We start from the raw sequence: 17749 nt of genomic DNA on the forward strand, positions 1-17749 counted from the left end.
TCTGTACCGGTGTCTAACTCTCCCAAGAGAGGCATAAAAGGCCCTAATGCAGTGGCTGAGAGCCTGTTTGGGGGCCAGACTTCAGAAAAGCAGAGGACTTGTGGGTGTTTAACACACTTCGCCCTGGGTGCTTGCTCTGGCTGAGAGCCCATTAATAAGCCCAGCGGCCAACGGACAGGTATTGTGCCGGTTACTATGGCATCACCTTGGAAAGGATCCCTCAGTGAAAGCCACAGCTGAGCTGAGTGAGGCAGGAGGGGAATGTGGTCAGAAACAGCAGGAGGGGCTGGAGATAGGCTGCAGAGGGTTTCGCTGGTCGCAGGACACTTCGTGGGCTGGAGCCCCCTTTAGCTTCTCCAGCTGCAGCCCAAGGAGGGAGCCAGGCTGCGCTCAGCCTGAGAGTGGCTGCCTGAGACAGCACCACAGGCTGCTGCTGAGCTGGGAGCTGAGAGGGGCTGAATTCCCATTCACAGATCATCTGGCCTCTCCTGTTTCAGGGGGCGGGTGTTGTATCTCATCTGGAAAGATCTGGGCTGGGTTTCATGCCTTTTTGATTTTAAATAGTCACCTCCCTGAGAACTGACTTCCAGGTGTTCATCGAGGAAAGCAGAGCGATCCCCAGGCTGGAAATGAAGCGATGAGAGTTCCTGAGACTGACTGTTGAAGGCTTGGCGGTACCCCCATCTCACAATGCCTTTTAAAGCATTGGATACCTTCAAAGAAAAAATTTTGAAACCTGGAAAGGAGGGAGTGAAGAACGCTGTGGGAGATTCGTTGGGGATTTTACAAAGGTAAAGTCTGAATGCAAACTTTAGATTTATTTCAGAGTAGCTTCACATTGCTGCTGGTGTTCGAAAGAATTTGTCTCATGTTTTTAAAGCTACATTTTAAAAAGGAGTGGGAGGGTCAGAATAAAGGGCTTCTGGAGCCCCTTCCAGCTCCAACAGACTACACCTAGAGGAAAAAAAGATGCATCAAAAGGATATGTTGAATTAGGAAAACACCAAGACAAGCACTCCGTTTATGCAGCAAGATTAGCACTTACTGGACACAGTAATATTGCAAGTTGTGTGTTTGGCATTGAATTAGAAAATATTTGGGGCTGTAACACTTTATGTTAATTCAATAGTAACAACAAAACCAGGAACCACTTTGCATGGTTATGCTTTGAGTTGAAATAATTTTTAAGACTTTTTCACTGCAGATGAAAATTAGGTATTTTCAAATTGTATAGCTTGTAATATAAACTGTATGAAGTGGTTCTTGATTGTGTAGTTTTCAAAGAGAAGGATTATTGCACAATAATATGAAGAAAGTAACTTTAAAAATTAGTATTTAAAGCAGAAAATCTTACATGATTAAATGGGAAAGTATTAAGTGGTGTCATTGAACTGAATGTTTTTGTCCAAACAAAAAAATAGATCTTTTTTTAAAGTAAAATATGTTATTATTGAAAGGAGAATTTGCCAGAAATGAATGAATTGATGTGATATTTAATTTGTGGTTTTTAAAATAGACATAGTAAATGCCCTCCTAGGTTTTATAAATGAATTAATAAGCAGTACTTATGTGCAAGGTAAAATGATTCTTTTAATTTCTTTGAGGTAAATAAATGTGAAAATAACTTTGATAAAATTTTTATCATTATTTCTAATTATGATGAATGAAAATTTCCCATGGCAACTGCTTTTAACTTTTCTATGTTTTCTCATAAATTTAAAAACTAGCCCACAGATTCATTCCACTTCTTGAATTTTATAATACACAGACTCCTGCCAGTGTTAATTTTTCCACTGTATCCCTTTGGTGAGCTTAGCAAGAGAACTGGGTTGGGCACCTTATTATTCTGGTAATTAAAAACAAAAAGTTTCAGTCAGAACTACACTGAATTATCATGTATAAATGAAAACCTACCTCAGTGACAGCAGGATAAACTAGCTAAACACAGGAAATGATTATAATAACCTTTTCTTTTAAGAGTGTTTTATTCTTCTGCCGACCACTCCCAGGTAACATCTTTTTACAGTGGAGTGTCATTTGATTAAAAATGCAAAAGGAAGCACAGTGGCTTGATTGGCGTATTCAAGTGGTGACAACTATTTCAGTTCAGTTCAGTTCAGTCGCTCAGTCGTGTCCGACTCTTTGCAACCCCATGAATTGCAGCACACCAGGCCTCCCTGTCCATCACCAACTCCTGGAGTTCTCTCAAACTCACGTCCATTGAGTCGGTGATGCCATCCAGCCATCTCATCCTCTGTCATCGCCTTCTCCTCCTGCCTGCAATCCCTCCCAGCATCAGAGTCTTTTCCAATGAGTCAACTCTTCCCATGAGGTGGCCAAAGTACTGGAGTTTCAGCTTTAGCATCATTCCTTCCAAAGAACACCCAGGACTGATCTCCTTTAGAATGGACTGGTTGGATCTCCTTGCAGTCCAAGGGACTCTCAAGAGTCATCTCCAACACTTATTTAGCTTTAGATAAATATTTAGGAGTGTTCTTTTTCAACTTTAGCTGCTTTTTAAAATTTAATCACTTTTCTCAGGCCTAAGTGCTGATTTTACTATGTTTGATTGAATGATCCACTTGAATATTCTTTTGTTTACCAGATTGGTTTGCTTTAGGGATATAACAAAATCAGTAATTTCCAAGTTGTGTGACTTCAACCCCAAATTAAGCTATGTGTCTATTACTCTGAAGAGTTTTCTGAGAATTGGCTCACTGAACATTAAAAAACAAAAAACAACCCTGCTATCATAGTTCTAGATAGCACACTAAATACATGCTAGATATTATCATTGTTGTTGTAATTATAGAATGATTGGGTTTAGAATAAAGCCAAATTCATACCTCGTCTTTCAGTGATCCCTAGAGAGAAATTGTTGGCAGATGTAGGCATTAACCGATTGGCAATCTGAACTGATCCTCAACTCTAGTGGTCTTTGAGCAGAGCTCGAGAATTAGGGTTCCTCCAGCAAAAACAGCTCTGCTGTTTTAACACTTGGTGTTAACCTCAAATCTATAAGATAGTTTTATATATATATAATGCTTTGCCCAGAACCTGGTATGTAGTGGGTGTTTCCTCCCCTCGTTGATTTTTACATAAAACCAGTCGACAGGATCCAGTGTAAGAAAAAAGTCATAAAGAAATGTTTTCTGTTTTGTAAGGGGCAGGAACATTGGGAAGTCAAGAATCCCGACTTTCTAACTTAGCAATCACTATAAGTCATAGATGTCTAATAATGTTTACTACCAACATCATCATCTAAATGGAATTTTCCATATGCTTTTGAACTGTGGGGTCTTCCTCATGGTCAAGGGAGAGATAAATGCATAGAGAAGTACCTGAAGTCCACACATGGGGCTGATTACAGCCAGACACTCTTAGTCTTCCTGGAGAGCAGTCATTGATAAGAAGCAGCTGAGCAATTCACCAGCTAAAGGTACATTAATATTTTTGAAATGTAGGAAGAAAGATGATGCATTCACTTATTGTCCACTGTTGGAACAGATAGAAGGCATTCCATTTGGAGATTAATGCCCAGAAACTGATATACAGTCTTTTTCAGCTTAAATGATGAATGTTATCTAACTGCTTATGTGTAGTAAATGATAGTAATGACACTATGTTCCAGGTACCATTAATTCTATTAACAACTCTATGAGGGAGGGCCAATTATAATCACAGTTTTACATATGAAAAAACGGAGGCACAGAGAGGTTAAGTAATTTGCCCAATGTGACACAGCTTGTAAGTGGCAGAGCTGGGTTTCAGACCAGACATTTTGTGCCCATCTTTCTTAATCATTACACTGTGCTACCACACAAATAAGCTATCTGGTGGCAGAAACTCATTTAATCTTAACCACAGCTCTATGGCAACCCACTCCAGTACTCTTGCCTGGAAAATTCCGTGGACTGGGGCGGCTATAGTCCATGGGGTCGCAGAGTCGGAGACGACTGAGTGACTTCACTTTCACTTTCACAGCTCTATAAGATAAGTATTATATTCATTCATGCTAGAAATTCATGGATACCACTGGGGCTGCACATTATAAAGAGTCTTATGATCTGAATAACTCTTAGATATCAACATAAATGGCAGTAAATGGCATTTATGCTCATCCTAGCAGAGTGGACCCATTAAGTGGTTATGAGGATTAATGTAATAAAAATAGTGGCACATGTGTCAAGTTCTGTTCTAAATGATCTTTGCTGCTGTTGTTTAGTTGCTAAGTTGTGTCTGACTCTTTGTGACCCCACAGACTGCAGCATACTAGGCTCCCCTGTCCATGGGATACTCCAGGCAAGAAAACTGGAATAAGTTACCATGCCCTCCTCCAGGGGATCTTCCTGACCCGTGAATCGAACCCATGTCTCTTACATCTCTTGCATTGGCAGGTGGATTCTTTTACCACTAGTGCCACTTGGGAAGAAAGCTCAGAGAGGTTAACTAGGCCAAAGTCACACAGCTAAGTAAATGGAAGAGTAAAAATTCAAACTAAGGAATGCTGATGCATAGATTGGATGGAGATGGGAGAAGAGATGCATCCAGGATGTCACCCAAGTTTTTTTTCTGAGCAACCAAAGGAACAAAATTGTCATTACTTGAAATGTGAAAAGCTTCAGGAGTTAACTTTTTTTTTAGAGGAACTCAGTTTGGATATGTTAGGTTTGAGATGCTGATCATGTGTCTACAAAGATGTCAAATAAATCTAGATATGAAAATTGAAATCTGTTAGCATATGCATGGTGTCTAAAGCCCAGAGATGAGTGAGGTCACCTAGAAAGTACAGACAGAGAACAAAAGAAATCTATAAACTGAGCTCTGGGCATCCCAGTGTTTACAGGTTGAGGAAGTAACAGCTCAGCTTAAGAGACAAAACAGAAGGAGTATTCAGGGGATTAGAAGGACCACCAAGTGAGTGTGGTATCCATGAAGGAATCAAAGTCATCAAGGAAGAAAGAATAATCAGTAGCGTCAAGTGCTGCTGACAGGTCAACTAGATGAGGACTGGAAAGAGCCTTTGGGTTGAACCATGTGGACTCATGATTGACTCATTGGAAAAGACCCTGATGCTGGGAAATATTGAAGGCAGGAGGAGAAGGGGAAGACAGAGGATGAGATGGTTGGATGGTATCACTGACTCAATGGACATGAGTTTGAGCAAGCTCCAGGAGTTGGTGATGGATAGGGAAACCTGGCATGCTGCAGTCCATGGGGTTACAAAGAGCTGGACACGACTGAGCGACTGAACTGAACTGAACCATGTGGAGGGCATTGACAGCCCAAGAAGAACAATTTTGGTGGACAGGTTGGGAGATATACCTGTTTGGAGTATGTCCAAGAGAGAATGGGACAAAGGGAAGTGAGACAGTGACTTCTGAGTTTTTTATAAAAGGAAGGTGAGAAATAGGCAGGTAGCTGAAAGAGAAAGTGTTTTTATTTTAAATGTTGATGTGCGACAAATAAAGGGCATATTTGTAGACAGTAGGAATGTTCTAGTAGAGAGGAGAAATAATTGATGAAATGTGTGGATAGGGATTTCCTTGAGTACATGAGAGGCAATGAGATCTAGTGCCCAGGGAAAGAGGTTGGCCTTAGCTAGAAGCTCGGAAGACAATCGTAGAAGAAAACGTAGAATACATCAGCATACACGCAGGTAGGTTACAAAAGTGCATTGGGAGGTTGATGATGTTCTCTTCTGATTACTTCCATATTCTTGCATATTTACTAACCTACCATTCTGACCTCACAAATTAAGATTGAAAGTTCCTTTCCTGTTATATCACTGTACTTCACCTTGATTTCAAGAAAACCTACATCATCCAGCAATTACAACTGTGTATGTGTCTTTCTTCCTCTAAGAGCTGAAGGAGATCAGAAACCATATCACTTTCTTTATTCTTCCATTACACTCAGTATAGTGCCTGACACACAGTAGGCACTCAGTAAATATTTGATGAGCTGAATTAAATCCAGTACATTTGCTCTCTCTCAGTTCAGTTCAGTTGCTCAGTCATGTCCGACTCTTTGCAACCCCATGGACTGCAGCACGTCAGGCTTCCCTGTCCATGCTCTCTCCACATGTGCTTTAACCTCATTTGCTTGAGTCATAAGAAGCTACTAAGATGATCTCTGCTATGAATTGGTGGGCAAGTTATTTGTGCTTCTATGTAGTCTGTTAGACATTGTGTTAGTTATTAGTGAATATGATACTCTTGAAAACACATAAGCTTTGCTTATTTTTACAAAGACTTGGACCTTAATCGGGCATCTTCAGAAGGGTTATGATACATGTGATGATGCAAACAGCTCCTTTTATTATTGACAGATAGTGTTCAGTTTGCGCAATTACTTTTTTTTTTTAAGAAGAGAATAAATTCACTGCAATGGACTATCATAATCTGAATTTATGGGACTCAATGAGAAATCATGCCCTCTGTTTAAAAAGTGCCAGAGAATCACCTTAGAACAACTTAAGAAAGAATGGATACACAACAAACTGGTTTGTGCTGTGATAGAAAATGTACCTCCTTACTTAGTATTTTATTAAGACTTAGAAAAAGAAGAAAAAAGAATCTGAAAATAAATTGATTTTTTACTGTATATCTTTTAGCAGGCTTCAAGTAACATTAAAGTCAACCATAATAGTTAGCTGGGTCACGTCACGCGGATGAAGTTTATAGATACTCTTTCAGCAGGATATTCAGTAAGGCATATTGTTGAGGATACAAACTCTGGACTTGAACTTGCATCCTACTTCAGAGGACTTAGCTTTTTGTCTATAAATGGACAAGATAACACTATCTACCTTGTGTAGCTGTTATGAGATTAAAATAAATTAATATCTATAAGGGTGCAACACAATATCCAGAATATCAGTAAATTTTAACCACTTTAATTCATTTTAGTAATAATGATGATGATGTTAAAACATGCAGGATGCATCCTACTCTAGGTTTTCCATTTTCTTTCTTGGTACACTTCTTCTTCTTGCCTAGTATGCTTTGTAATCCTGGTCTTTCTTCCCTGTCCATTTGCCTGCTGTAGGAAAATTGATGGGACCAATGAGGAAGAAGGTAACATTGAGCTGAATGAAGAAGGGAGGCCAGTGCAGACGTCCAGGCAGAGGCCCCCACTCTGTGACTGCCACTGCTGTGGGGTCCCGAAGCGCTACATCATTGCTGTCATGAGTGGGCTGGGGTTCTGCATTTCCTTTGGGATTCGGTGCAATCTTGGAGTTGCCATTGTGGAAATGGTCAATAACAGTACTGTATATGTTGATGGAAAACAGGAAATTCAGGTCAGTGTCTGTCTGTGTCTATGTCAGTGTCTTTTGGCAACAGCTGTATTAATGTTTTAAATTCTTAAAGTAAAACACATAGGGGGCTACCCTGGTGGTCCAGTGGTTAAGACTCTGCACTTCCACTGCAGGAGATGAGGGTTTGATCCCTAGTTGGGGATCTAAGATCCCCCATGCCACATAGTACAGCTTAAATAAATAAATAAATTAAATAAAACTTTAAAAAACACATAGGATCACAAAGAAGCCAATTATTTTAAATACAGATAACAAGCTATTTAAGAATTGAATTTGTGATATAGAAACATATGGGTTTCTTTATGAACACATCAGATGACAAAATCTAGCAATGGATCTAATAATTTCTGTAATTTTGGTGTTTGAAGGATGAACAATAATTTGAGATAATGGCAACAGCCATCATGGGATATGAACATGTTTATAATTTCCTCTGGTAATAGAATTACAAGTCTTGATAATATGACTGGGGTTTGTTGCCTACATTCACGATTATAGGAAATACTGCTTTATTAGTTACTAGCAATGAAGATGCTGACTTTTCCCCATCCAAGTCCATAGATCCACAGGATTCCATCCATAGACCTCAGTTAAGAATTCTGGTAAAAGGATAGAATGAGGTAAGCATCAAAAGAAGGAGGCAACAGGTAAAGCGGGGTTAGGTCGTGGAGAGCCCGGCAAGTGTAAGGTGAGTCAGGCGTGGGCTTTAAGCAGAGAAATGGTGCCATCAGATCCATACTCCAGGATGATCACTGTCCAGCCAGTCGTCTCCCAATGGATCCAGTGGATCAGGACTGGAATGAATAGAAGCAGAAGGCACCATTCAAAGGATACATACACCCATTCAAAGGCTCTTGGAGTCATAAGCAAGCCTATAGTGATGTCACTTAAACAGTACTGTTTTAATGAATCACTGAAAAGATGAAATCTGATTTGTTTCTTAAATGATAAGCCTTGAGAAATATTGAGATTATAGGAGAATAAAATAAAAATGTATTCCCAGTGGATACCCAATATATCTGTTTCATTGTGTTGAATGCACATACTGGAGTGACTCATGTGGAAATCCATCTGTTTGCAGAGAGACTTCTAGCACTGCGTACATGACCTTTCCAAAGTACTTACTACCCCTTCTCCCCGAGCCCTGGCAACCATAAGTTCATTTTCTCAGTCTGAGTCTTTTTCTGTTTTGTAAGTAAGTTCATTTGTATCTTTTTTTTTTAGATTCCATGTATAAGGAATGTCAAATATTTCTCCTTCTTCTGGTCTGATTTACTTCACTCAGTATGACACGCTCTTGGTCCATCCCTGTTGCTGCATGTAGCATTATTTCGTTCTTCTTAATGGCTGAGTAATATTCCATCACGTATATGTACCACATTTTCTTCATCCATTTCTCTGTTGATGGACATTTAGGTGGCTTCCATTTCTCGGCTGGGGCTTCCGTGGTGGCTCAGATGGTTAAGAATCTGCCTGCAGTGCCTGGGTTAAATCCCTGGGTTGGGAAGGTCCCCTGCAGGAGGGCATGGTAACCCACTCCAGTATTCTTGCCTGGAGAATCCTCATTGACAAAGGAGCCTGGTGGCCTACAGTCCATGTGGTTGCAAAGAGTCAGACATGACTGAGTGACTAAGTGCACACACACACACACACACACACACACACACACACACACACACATGCCTTGGCTATTGCAGACTGCTGCCATGAACATTGGGGTGTATGTATCCTTTCAGATCATGTTTTTCTACACATATATGCCCAGGAGTAGGACTGCAGGGTCATAAGGTAGCTCTATGCTTAGTTTGTTAAGGAACCTCCATCTTGTTCTCCATAATGGTTGTACCAATTTACATTCTCACCAACAGTGCAGGAGGGTTCCTTTCTTGCAGAGAGACTTCTAATTGTTCTCCAGTCCCTAGCCATGTTTGGGAAAACATTTAGATCAGAGTTTCCCAAACTGGTGTCTGGACGCCACTGTTCTGTAGGCTTTGAAGAAGGTGTCATATGAACTAGGAACCTGTACTGTGCTGTGTTCCATGAGAATCTCCAAGAGGGGGCTGTGGTGTGCATTATTTCCTGGGCTTAACTGCAGAATGCTTTCCTTCACACTGTGTCTATCAGCATTACCTAGAACAGTTTCTGCCAAATATTGGTTAGTGAAAATTTGATTTCAGTTCATTAAAAAGAAGTCTTTAGTTGGCCTGCAGATTTCCCCGCCCTTTTTCTTTTTTAACTAAGAGATTATTCTACCAGAAGAAAAGGGTACCATGGAGATTCTTCTAACCATTCTCTTTTTTATGCCACAATTGAATCTGTTTTTAAAAGGATATCCTGGTTGTTTATTTTGGGGGAGAGTGGCAGGGCGGGCAGTAGAGGTGTAAGAGGGATGTCATACATTTTTAAAATAAAGAATGATGGACATTAATGAGGTTTCAGATGTGTATCACATGCATTCTGGCAGCCTTTTGTGAGGAAAGGCAGCTAATTAAACTTGTCTGCTAAGGCCTGGAACAAAATGAGATGCTGGTTTGCATTTGTTTGTTGCATGAAAAGATAGGCCTAGGTCAACAGAATTTGCTTTGAGGCAAATGGAAAAGGCATTTTGATAAACTTAAGGAACAATGCTGTGTGTGCTCTTTGGTTTCTATGGTTTTGCCCTCTGGAGTCTTAGAGAAACTGATTAAGATCTAAAATATGCTTCACATCATTTTCTCTGGCCTCATAAGTAAGAGTTTAGTAGCATTTCAGAAGTTCCAATTTATAGCAGGCCATTTCTCACTTATCCAAACAGAACAAAGCTGAGGTATCATCTGAGTGTGTTCAACACAATGGCAAAGATTTCACTAATTGTATCAAGAAAGCCTCTCAATGGCTGGTAATTTTGTTTGGTTGGCTTTATTGGAGAAAAACTAGATATTTTGCACTGAGATAGTTTTAAATCTTTATTTTCAACAGAGGGAGAAAAGTAAGTAGTATGAATAGGTGTATGTGCTCAGTTGCTCAGTCATGTCTGACTATTTGCAGCCCCATACACTGTATAGCCTGCCAAGCTCCTCTGTCCATGGAATTTTCCAGGCAAGAATATTGGAGTGGGTTCCATTTCCTACTCCATGTATAAATAGGTAGGCCTTGCAAATAACTGCCATATATTCTGCTAGTCGTATAAATGGTAGCTTCAGTTGATGCATGAATCATAATCATTTTTTTAGTTTAATAATTATGAGTTTTAAGACATGTGAATCACTTAGAACCGTGTCTGGCATGTGGTAAACAATAAATGACTGAAGTTTGAGAAACTTGGAAATTAGTTCTCATTACCCTCAGGGAAAATCCAAACTCCTTCTCATGAATCATGAGCCCTGTAGGGTTAAGAAGAATTGGGCTTTGGAATCTGCCGGACTTGGTTTCAATCTTGACTCTGTTGTTTATTAGCTCTGGGACCTTGAGCAAGTTGCCCTTCTGTCCTGGTCAGGGATTGCTGTTGCAAAGAATAGAAATGGGAGACCAGCTCAAGTTAAAAAGGAAATGACTGTAGGGCTATAGGGGATCTCAGGAAAGTGAAGGGTGGAAAGCTATGTGCTGTGTATGCTTGTGCAGTCTGTGCCCCAGACGAGGGAGCCAGCCCGAGGTGGGACTGAGATCCAGGCTGTACTGCACTGTGGGGAGGATAAGGAGTCAGGAGGGGCAGAGTGGAGCCGGACCTCACGGGAACTAGGAAATCCTCAGCTTACTCTCCAACTTGCTGGCCTTTCAGGGTCTTGCATCTACTTCTCTCTGAGTCGGCTCCATTCTCTCAGGTCTTTCCGTGGACTGTTTTATTTTGTTTTTTCTTTTCCATGGTATCTCACTGCTCTCCAAAGCCGAAGTTCCTCAAGCCGTTCCCTTGCTGGGGAGCTGACTTACCTGGCCCTGACTCCGATGGAACTTGTTTCAAGTGTGCAGTATTGTCTAACCAGAATCTCTGGGTTCAGATTAGAGAGAGAAGAAAGAAGAGAGAGAGACAGACAGGTAGGCTGAGTCCAGCCTATACGTTGGCTCCCTCTATTCAGGTGTCCATCCACAGTCACAGGGGAGAGGCCCTTGGCACTGAGGGGAGGAGGAGAATCCTCTTAGAAGGAAATGTGAGCAGAGAGGTAGGAACTGGCATTTCTAGAAACTCTTTACTAAGTCTCATTGCTGTATTGTGAAATGGGAATAAAAGGCCTGGTTGCAGATCAAATGAGATAATCTGGTACCAATATATTAAACACCTCTATTACTTTCCTAAAGCTGCTGTAACAGATGGCCATGAACATGAGGCTTAAAAACAATGGGAACTTAGTCTCTCATAGTCTGGGAGGCCAAGAATCAACTCAACTTCGGAGGGAGCCACACTCCCTCCAAAGGCTCCAAGGGAGAATCCGTCTTTGCCTTTTCCAGCTTTGGCCACTCCGAGCGTCCCTTGGCTTGTAGCAGCATCACTCCAGTCTCTGCCTCCATCTTCACATGGCCTTCTTTCCTCTATGTCTCAAGTCTCTCTCTGCCTTTCTCTTACAAGGATGTCATCACATTTAGGGCTCAGTTAGATAATCCAGAAAAACTCACCTTGAGATCCTTGACTTTATCACATCAGCAAAACCCTTTCCTCAAATAAGACAGCATCTATAGATTCTGGGGGTTTTGTGCATGTATCTTTGGGGACCATTTTTTCAGCCTAATACTATCTATGACATAGCACCTGGCTTATTATAAGAATTCATACACAGGACCATTATGATTCTCATGGACTCAATGATAGTGAAAGTCAGTTCTTGGCAGGGACAAGTACTTTTCTTCAGGTAACTTTATCCAAATGGAAAGAAGCACCATTCTGTCAGAGGGAAAGACATGAGCAAGGGACTATGTGATTAGCAGTTAGTTGTTGAATGAAGTGGATCCCTCTGTCTTGGATCTTTGGTTTCGTGGGGGCATTCTGTGACTCAAGGCAAGGAAGTCTAGTCTCTACTTCTTAGTGAGAAAGTCACGTCTCCACAGCAATGGAAAGAATATAGATTTTTGGTAAGAGGTCTTGGTCTTGGCTTTCTTTACAACTGGTTCTATGACTTGGGGCAAGTAAATTAATCTCAATTTCCTCTTCTATAGAAAATGACGTAATTAACTCTAGGTATTGTAAAGAGGAAACACATGGAAAGTGACTTAAAATCATGTCCTTCTTTGGCTCGGTGCTTTCATCTCTCTTTGAGTAAAAGTTAAGGTCCTTATGGTGACTTAGAAGGCCCTCCATCACTTGAACTTCTCCTGTTTTAATGCCTGTTATTCTCTTCCTCATCCATCACCCTCCAGCTCCTCTGACATCTGGCTGTTCCTCTAACACACAAGACACATCCTTATCTCAGGGCCTTTGCACTTGCTATTTCTTTGTCTAGAAAGCAATTTCTTCTGATAAGGAAAAGCATCACTTACTCCCTTTCTTCCTTTAGGAGTTCACTCAGAAATCATTTCTTCAGTGAAAGCTTCCCTGACCACTCTATGTAAAATATCTCCCTACTTCACTCCTGCCCAACTTTTTCTGTCCCCTTCTCTGTTCATATTTCTTTCTTCCTCACTGATTACCATCTAACACAGTAAACACCTGTATATACTTCCTGCCATCCCCACTGACATCTTTGTGAAAACAACAATTACTGTTGTTGTTCACTGCTATATGCCCAGTATCTAGTACAATGTGTGGCACTTAGTATCATAAAATAAAAATTTGGTGAACTGATTTGAATGAATGATGGTTAGGTTCATTTTATTCTTGAGCTTCAACTTCCTAGTCTACAAAATGGGAACTACAGTGCAGAGCATAAGCCGATATTACCTGCACTGTGATCTCCTAGAAGGCAAAGGCAACACCTGCGTTTGTGTTTATACTATCACCTGACCTGGCACACAGGAAGCACACGGTGCATATTGAATAAATGAGCAAATAAGTACATGACAATTTGTGATAGGAAAACAAAATGTGATGAAAATTCATAAAAGGTACTATGTTGATAATTAAGAACTCTTACTCCATAACAGGAACATCTTGGATTTTGATACCAATGCTTTACAAAGCCCTTCATTAATTTGGCAAATATTTACTTGCATCTTCTATGTTGTAGACACTTGTTTTAGGTACAGAGGTTATAAAGTCAAAAGGACACAGCTGTCGCCTTAGAGTCACCTGCCACCTCATGTGGGAAATGGACATGTGACAGGCTCGTTTGAGAGCAGGGTGGGTGCCATGACTGCAAGAACAGAGGTCTGTGGGCCAAGGCCTAGGAAAAATGACCACTTCAATTCAGGGCAGCTGAGGAGCTTTCTCAGAGGGGGAGATTTGTGAGAAATCTGAAAAGGGTGAGTTACTTTGCTGGGAAAGAGAGTGAGGAAAGGCTCCAGCGGTCTGGGAGTCGTGTAAGGGTGTTTTGTTGCCGCTGTCATCAGCATAACGACAACAATAGCTGCTAACATGTACTGAGTCTACACTGTGCTCCAGGCATTACACTAATGTGTTAAATGCAAAATCTCTAGGCAGAGGAATAAACTGCTAGAAATATTCATGGCATTTATCCCCAGACATCCTATGGGTAAGTAGGTTTTATTATCTTTATAAAGAAAAGAGAGGCATGACTGTCATTCCCTTAGTGTCTGGCTAAACTGGTACCTAAATAACCCAATAAACCTAGAATTTACCTTTTGTTTTCTTTACAGGTTGTTTTTTTTTTTTTTTTTACAGGTTGTTTTATTTTCTTCTTAGCCTTCATCATTTTTTTTAACTTGTTCATAGTCTCTCCTTTCTCTCACTAGAAGTTAGGCTCAATGACAACAAGGACTTTGCTGTGTCCCTGCTGTCATTGAGGCCCCCCATCAATATTTGCAGAATATCCCTTCACTGTTCACCTGAAACTATCACAGCATTGTTAATCTGCTATACCCCAATACAAATTAAAAAATTTAAAAGATATTTGCTGAATTTAAAGGAGAGAAAGAAAGACTTCGTAGGGTTATTATATAGGATCATCAGAGAATGATGACAGGCAAGTGTTTTCTTACAAACCAAGTGTATCTGATTTCTCATTTCCAGACAGCACAATTTAACTGGGATCCAGAGACAGTGGGCCTTATCCATGGATCTTTTTTCTGGGGTTATATTGTGACACAAATTCCAGGTGGTTTCATTTCAAATAAATTTGCTGCGAACAGGTAAGATAAATTGATTTAACATGAGTGCTACATAGATCATAATGTGGCTTTGTATGCTTTTATCAGTTCACAACTAGCTCTCAATTTAGGGGTGCAGAATGATAGATAGAAGTCATTCCTAAAGATATGATTCACAGACATTGATCTTACATGATCCTGTTCTTAAGAATCTCTTTTTGTTTACTTTTTTGTTTAATCTAATCTATCTTGCAATTCTTTAACTGATTATGTAGTTAAAAAAAAAATCAACTGTATCTGAGTCTGGAGCAACAGTTTCTGGACCCTAAGTAACTCACTTGGTAACCTCTACTGAGTTCCTCTTTTTCCCTGGACCTCCATTTCCTCATCTGTGAAATGAAACATGGATTGGATTGTGTCTGAGTTCCCTTTGACCAATGACATTCTGTGATGCTGTTTACTATGTTGATATTATCCTGTACTATACTGGTTTTGTCATGTGAGCAGGAGGGGCTTGTCTCTAGACTGTAAGATGTCTTTCATACCCTTGCGATTCTATAGGAAGTGTTTGAGCAAATAAAAGTAGCTCCAGGAAAAAATGAGCTGCCTCAAGGAGCAGTAGTTCTCTGTTACTACAAATATTCAAGCAAAAGATGAGGGCCACTTGGGAGATGTGTAATATGTATATGTACTAGAAAAGGAGTGTACTAGGAGAGTACTAATTATTTCCAGGTCATTCCTGGTTGTAATTGACTTAACATATATGGATTTTGTGAAGTGTATATTTTATGAAGCAGTATTTTTCAAATTCTAAAACAAAACTCATTAGATGGTAATAAAATCAATAGTGATTTACCAATATCTACTTTTCTAAAAAGAGAGAGAAATAAAAGGAAAGATAATCAAATAGAATAGAAAATATCTTAGCTCATTGCACATTTTAGAATCGTATTTTGGAAATTGTTTTGGTTACATCTGTGTGTTATAAGTGTGTGTTGGGTTGCAATATAAATTTTATTTTGTTATATGGATCAAGAAAAAAAGTCTGAAAGTCATATCCATATGTAAAGTCATTTCTATGAGCATGACTCATATTTTACTTATGTTCTTATCTAATTTGTGTCCTTTATTTATTGTCACTTGCCTGTGGTATTCTTCTTACAAAGTGATAAAGTCCTGGTTCCTATGGTCTTTGAAGTCACTATTCACACTTCTGCCCTAAAAAGAAATAACACATAATAATATTTCCCAGAATATAAAAGATATGAAGCATCATTAGCATGTGTGAGAAAGAAATAAAAATGATGCCTGCTCTCTTTTCCTGGGACACTCCTGTCCAGGCAAAGAGGAGACACACAGTACTTGGCAGAAAGCTGTGGGGCTGAGACAGGTACCCAGCCTGTCCTGTGCTTGGCTGGTCCCAGGACACAGCATGCTTCTCATATAGTTGGTATCCCCATCTGCTAACATGAGGATGGAACTGGGAAGCAGGAGATACAACCCAAATGTGCAGAAGTCATGAGGTAGCAGTCAGAATGGATCATTCGGGTAGAATCTAGAAGAATGGTGGGTCTCCAGTAAGTTTACTTCATGCAGGTCAATCTCCAGCTTCTGGATCTTATCTAGGCAGAACACCCCTGTACTGCCCTCAACCTTGCTATTATTGGCCCAAGGACTGGGGCTTGGGAATCAAAGCAGCCTGACAGCCTAGCATGGCACACCCCAGACCCTAACGCATCTGCTTCTCTATTGGTTTATGCAGTGATCTTCCATGAACTGGTAGGTTTGTTCCTGATGTTTGACTACTGTGCCACGTCCATGGTGGGCCTGCCCAGTAACGCAGTGTTTTGGTCCCTCAGGGTCTTTGGGGCTGCCATCTTCTTAACATCGACCTTGAACATGTTGATTCCATCTGCAGCCAGAGCGCATTACGGCTGCGTTATGTGTGTCAGGATTTTGCAAGGTTTAGTGGAGGTAAGAGACTCTTTTCTTAACAAATTTTGGTATTATTGGAGACAGCATGATCCTTTCGAAATTTTAATTTTTGAAGAAAACCTCCTTTATCAGTTTTCCTATCTCCCACCTTATCTGGCTATCTCAACTTTCTGGTTATGATTATAATTATGAATACTTTAATTTAAATTCCATGTGTGATTCCAAATTTATACACAATGAAGGATCATTGCACAGAGTGCAGAATTTCAGATGAGCCAGGAGTGATCTTAGAGGTAATTTAATCCAACCACTTCTGCTTAATAAATTTTGAAACTGAAGCCCAAAGCCTTCAGTTCACATAACTAAGGCTCTTTCCACTAAAACAATTTAAATGGATTTATTAATAAACCTGTAAATTTCCAGGGGTGTAGTCTTACACAGAGATTTAGCTTGATGAAGTGGGTAGCATAATATACAACCAGAAGGTAAATATTTTGTACTCTTCTGGCCACACTGTGGTCTGTTGCAACTTCTCAACTCTGCCATTGTTTACAAAAGCAGCCAGAGATATATAAATGTGTAGGCATGGCTACTTTCCAGTGAAACTTTTTGGACACTGATATTTTTTATTTCATATGATTTTTACATGCCAGGAAATGCACTTCTTTAAAAAAATTTTTTTCTGGTCACTTAAAAATTTAAAAACCATTCTTTGCTTGAGGGCTGGACAAAAACAGATGGTGGGCCACATCAGGCCATAATTTACTACCGCCTGATGTAGAGAAATGTTTCCCAAACTCAGTCATTCACCTCTAACCGTTGTCACATTTGTCATATTCACACTATGATTCATACTGTTACTTGCCTATGGTTTTTTCCTGGTCAATTTACTTAAAAACAAAACAAAATAAAAGAACCTCATCATAAGCAACAATATTTTTGATATCATGGGTTTAATGTGCTAGTTATATTTTTCTAAAGCACATTAGAATGTATAAGTAACAATGATAATAAAAAATGTAGGTTGTTTTAGTACTTTAAATCCAATTCTTATCCCACTGGAGGGACATATACCACACTTTGGAAAATACTAACACAGTAGAAAGAACATGATATCAGCAGCCCTGAAGACTAGAATCTAGTCACTTAATGGCTGTCAGCCTCAGGTTCCATATCTTTAAATGACAGGATGGATCAGCTGATTGTGGAAATCCATTTCCATACTGATATTAAATAATAAGAAGAAATATGAAGACCCCCTTCCCTATTCTCCACCTTGCTTACCTTTGAACTAGTATTTGAATTTTAGCATCTCTACTGTGA

The 17749-nt window shown here is 39.9% G+C and overlaps 1 protein-coding gene across 2 annotated transcripts in view; it reads left to right on the forward strand.

Moving 5' to 3' along the window:
- SLC17A8 (solute carrier family 17 member 8) overlaps positions 525 to 17749 on the forward strand; it is a 39367-nt gene continuing 22142 nt past the window's right edge. For both annotated transcript variants that reach the window (XM_005680499.3, XM_018049101.1), the window contains exons 1-4: positions 525 to 791; positions 7051 to 7303; positions 14415 to 14533; positions 16351 to 16465. In XM_005680499.3, coding sequence (XP_005680556.1) covers positions 691 to 791; positions 7051 to 7303; positions 14415 to 14533; positions 16351 to 16465 — 588 coding nt within the window. In that variant the 5' untranslated portion in view covers positions 525 to 690. The remainder of the gene's footprint in view (positions 792 to 7050; positions 7304 to 14414; positions 14534 to 16350; positions 16466 to 17749) is intronic.

Source organism: Capra hircus, chromosome 5, assembly GCF_001704415.2.
Source record: "Capra hircus breed San Clemente chromosome 5, ASM170441v1, whole genome shotgun sequence".
Classification (NCBI taxonomy): domain Eukaryota; kingdom Metazoa; phylum Chordata; class Mammalia; order Artiodactyla; family Bovidae; genus Capra; species Capra hircus.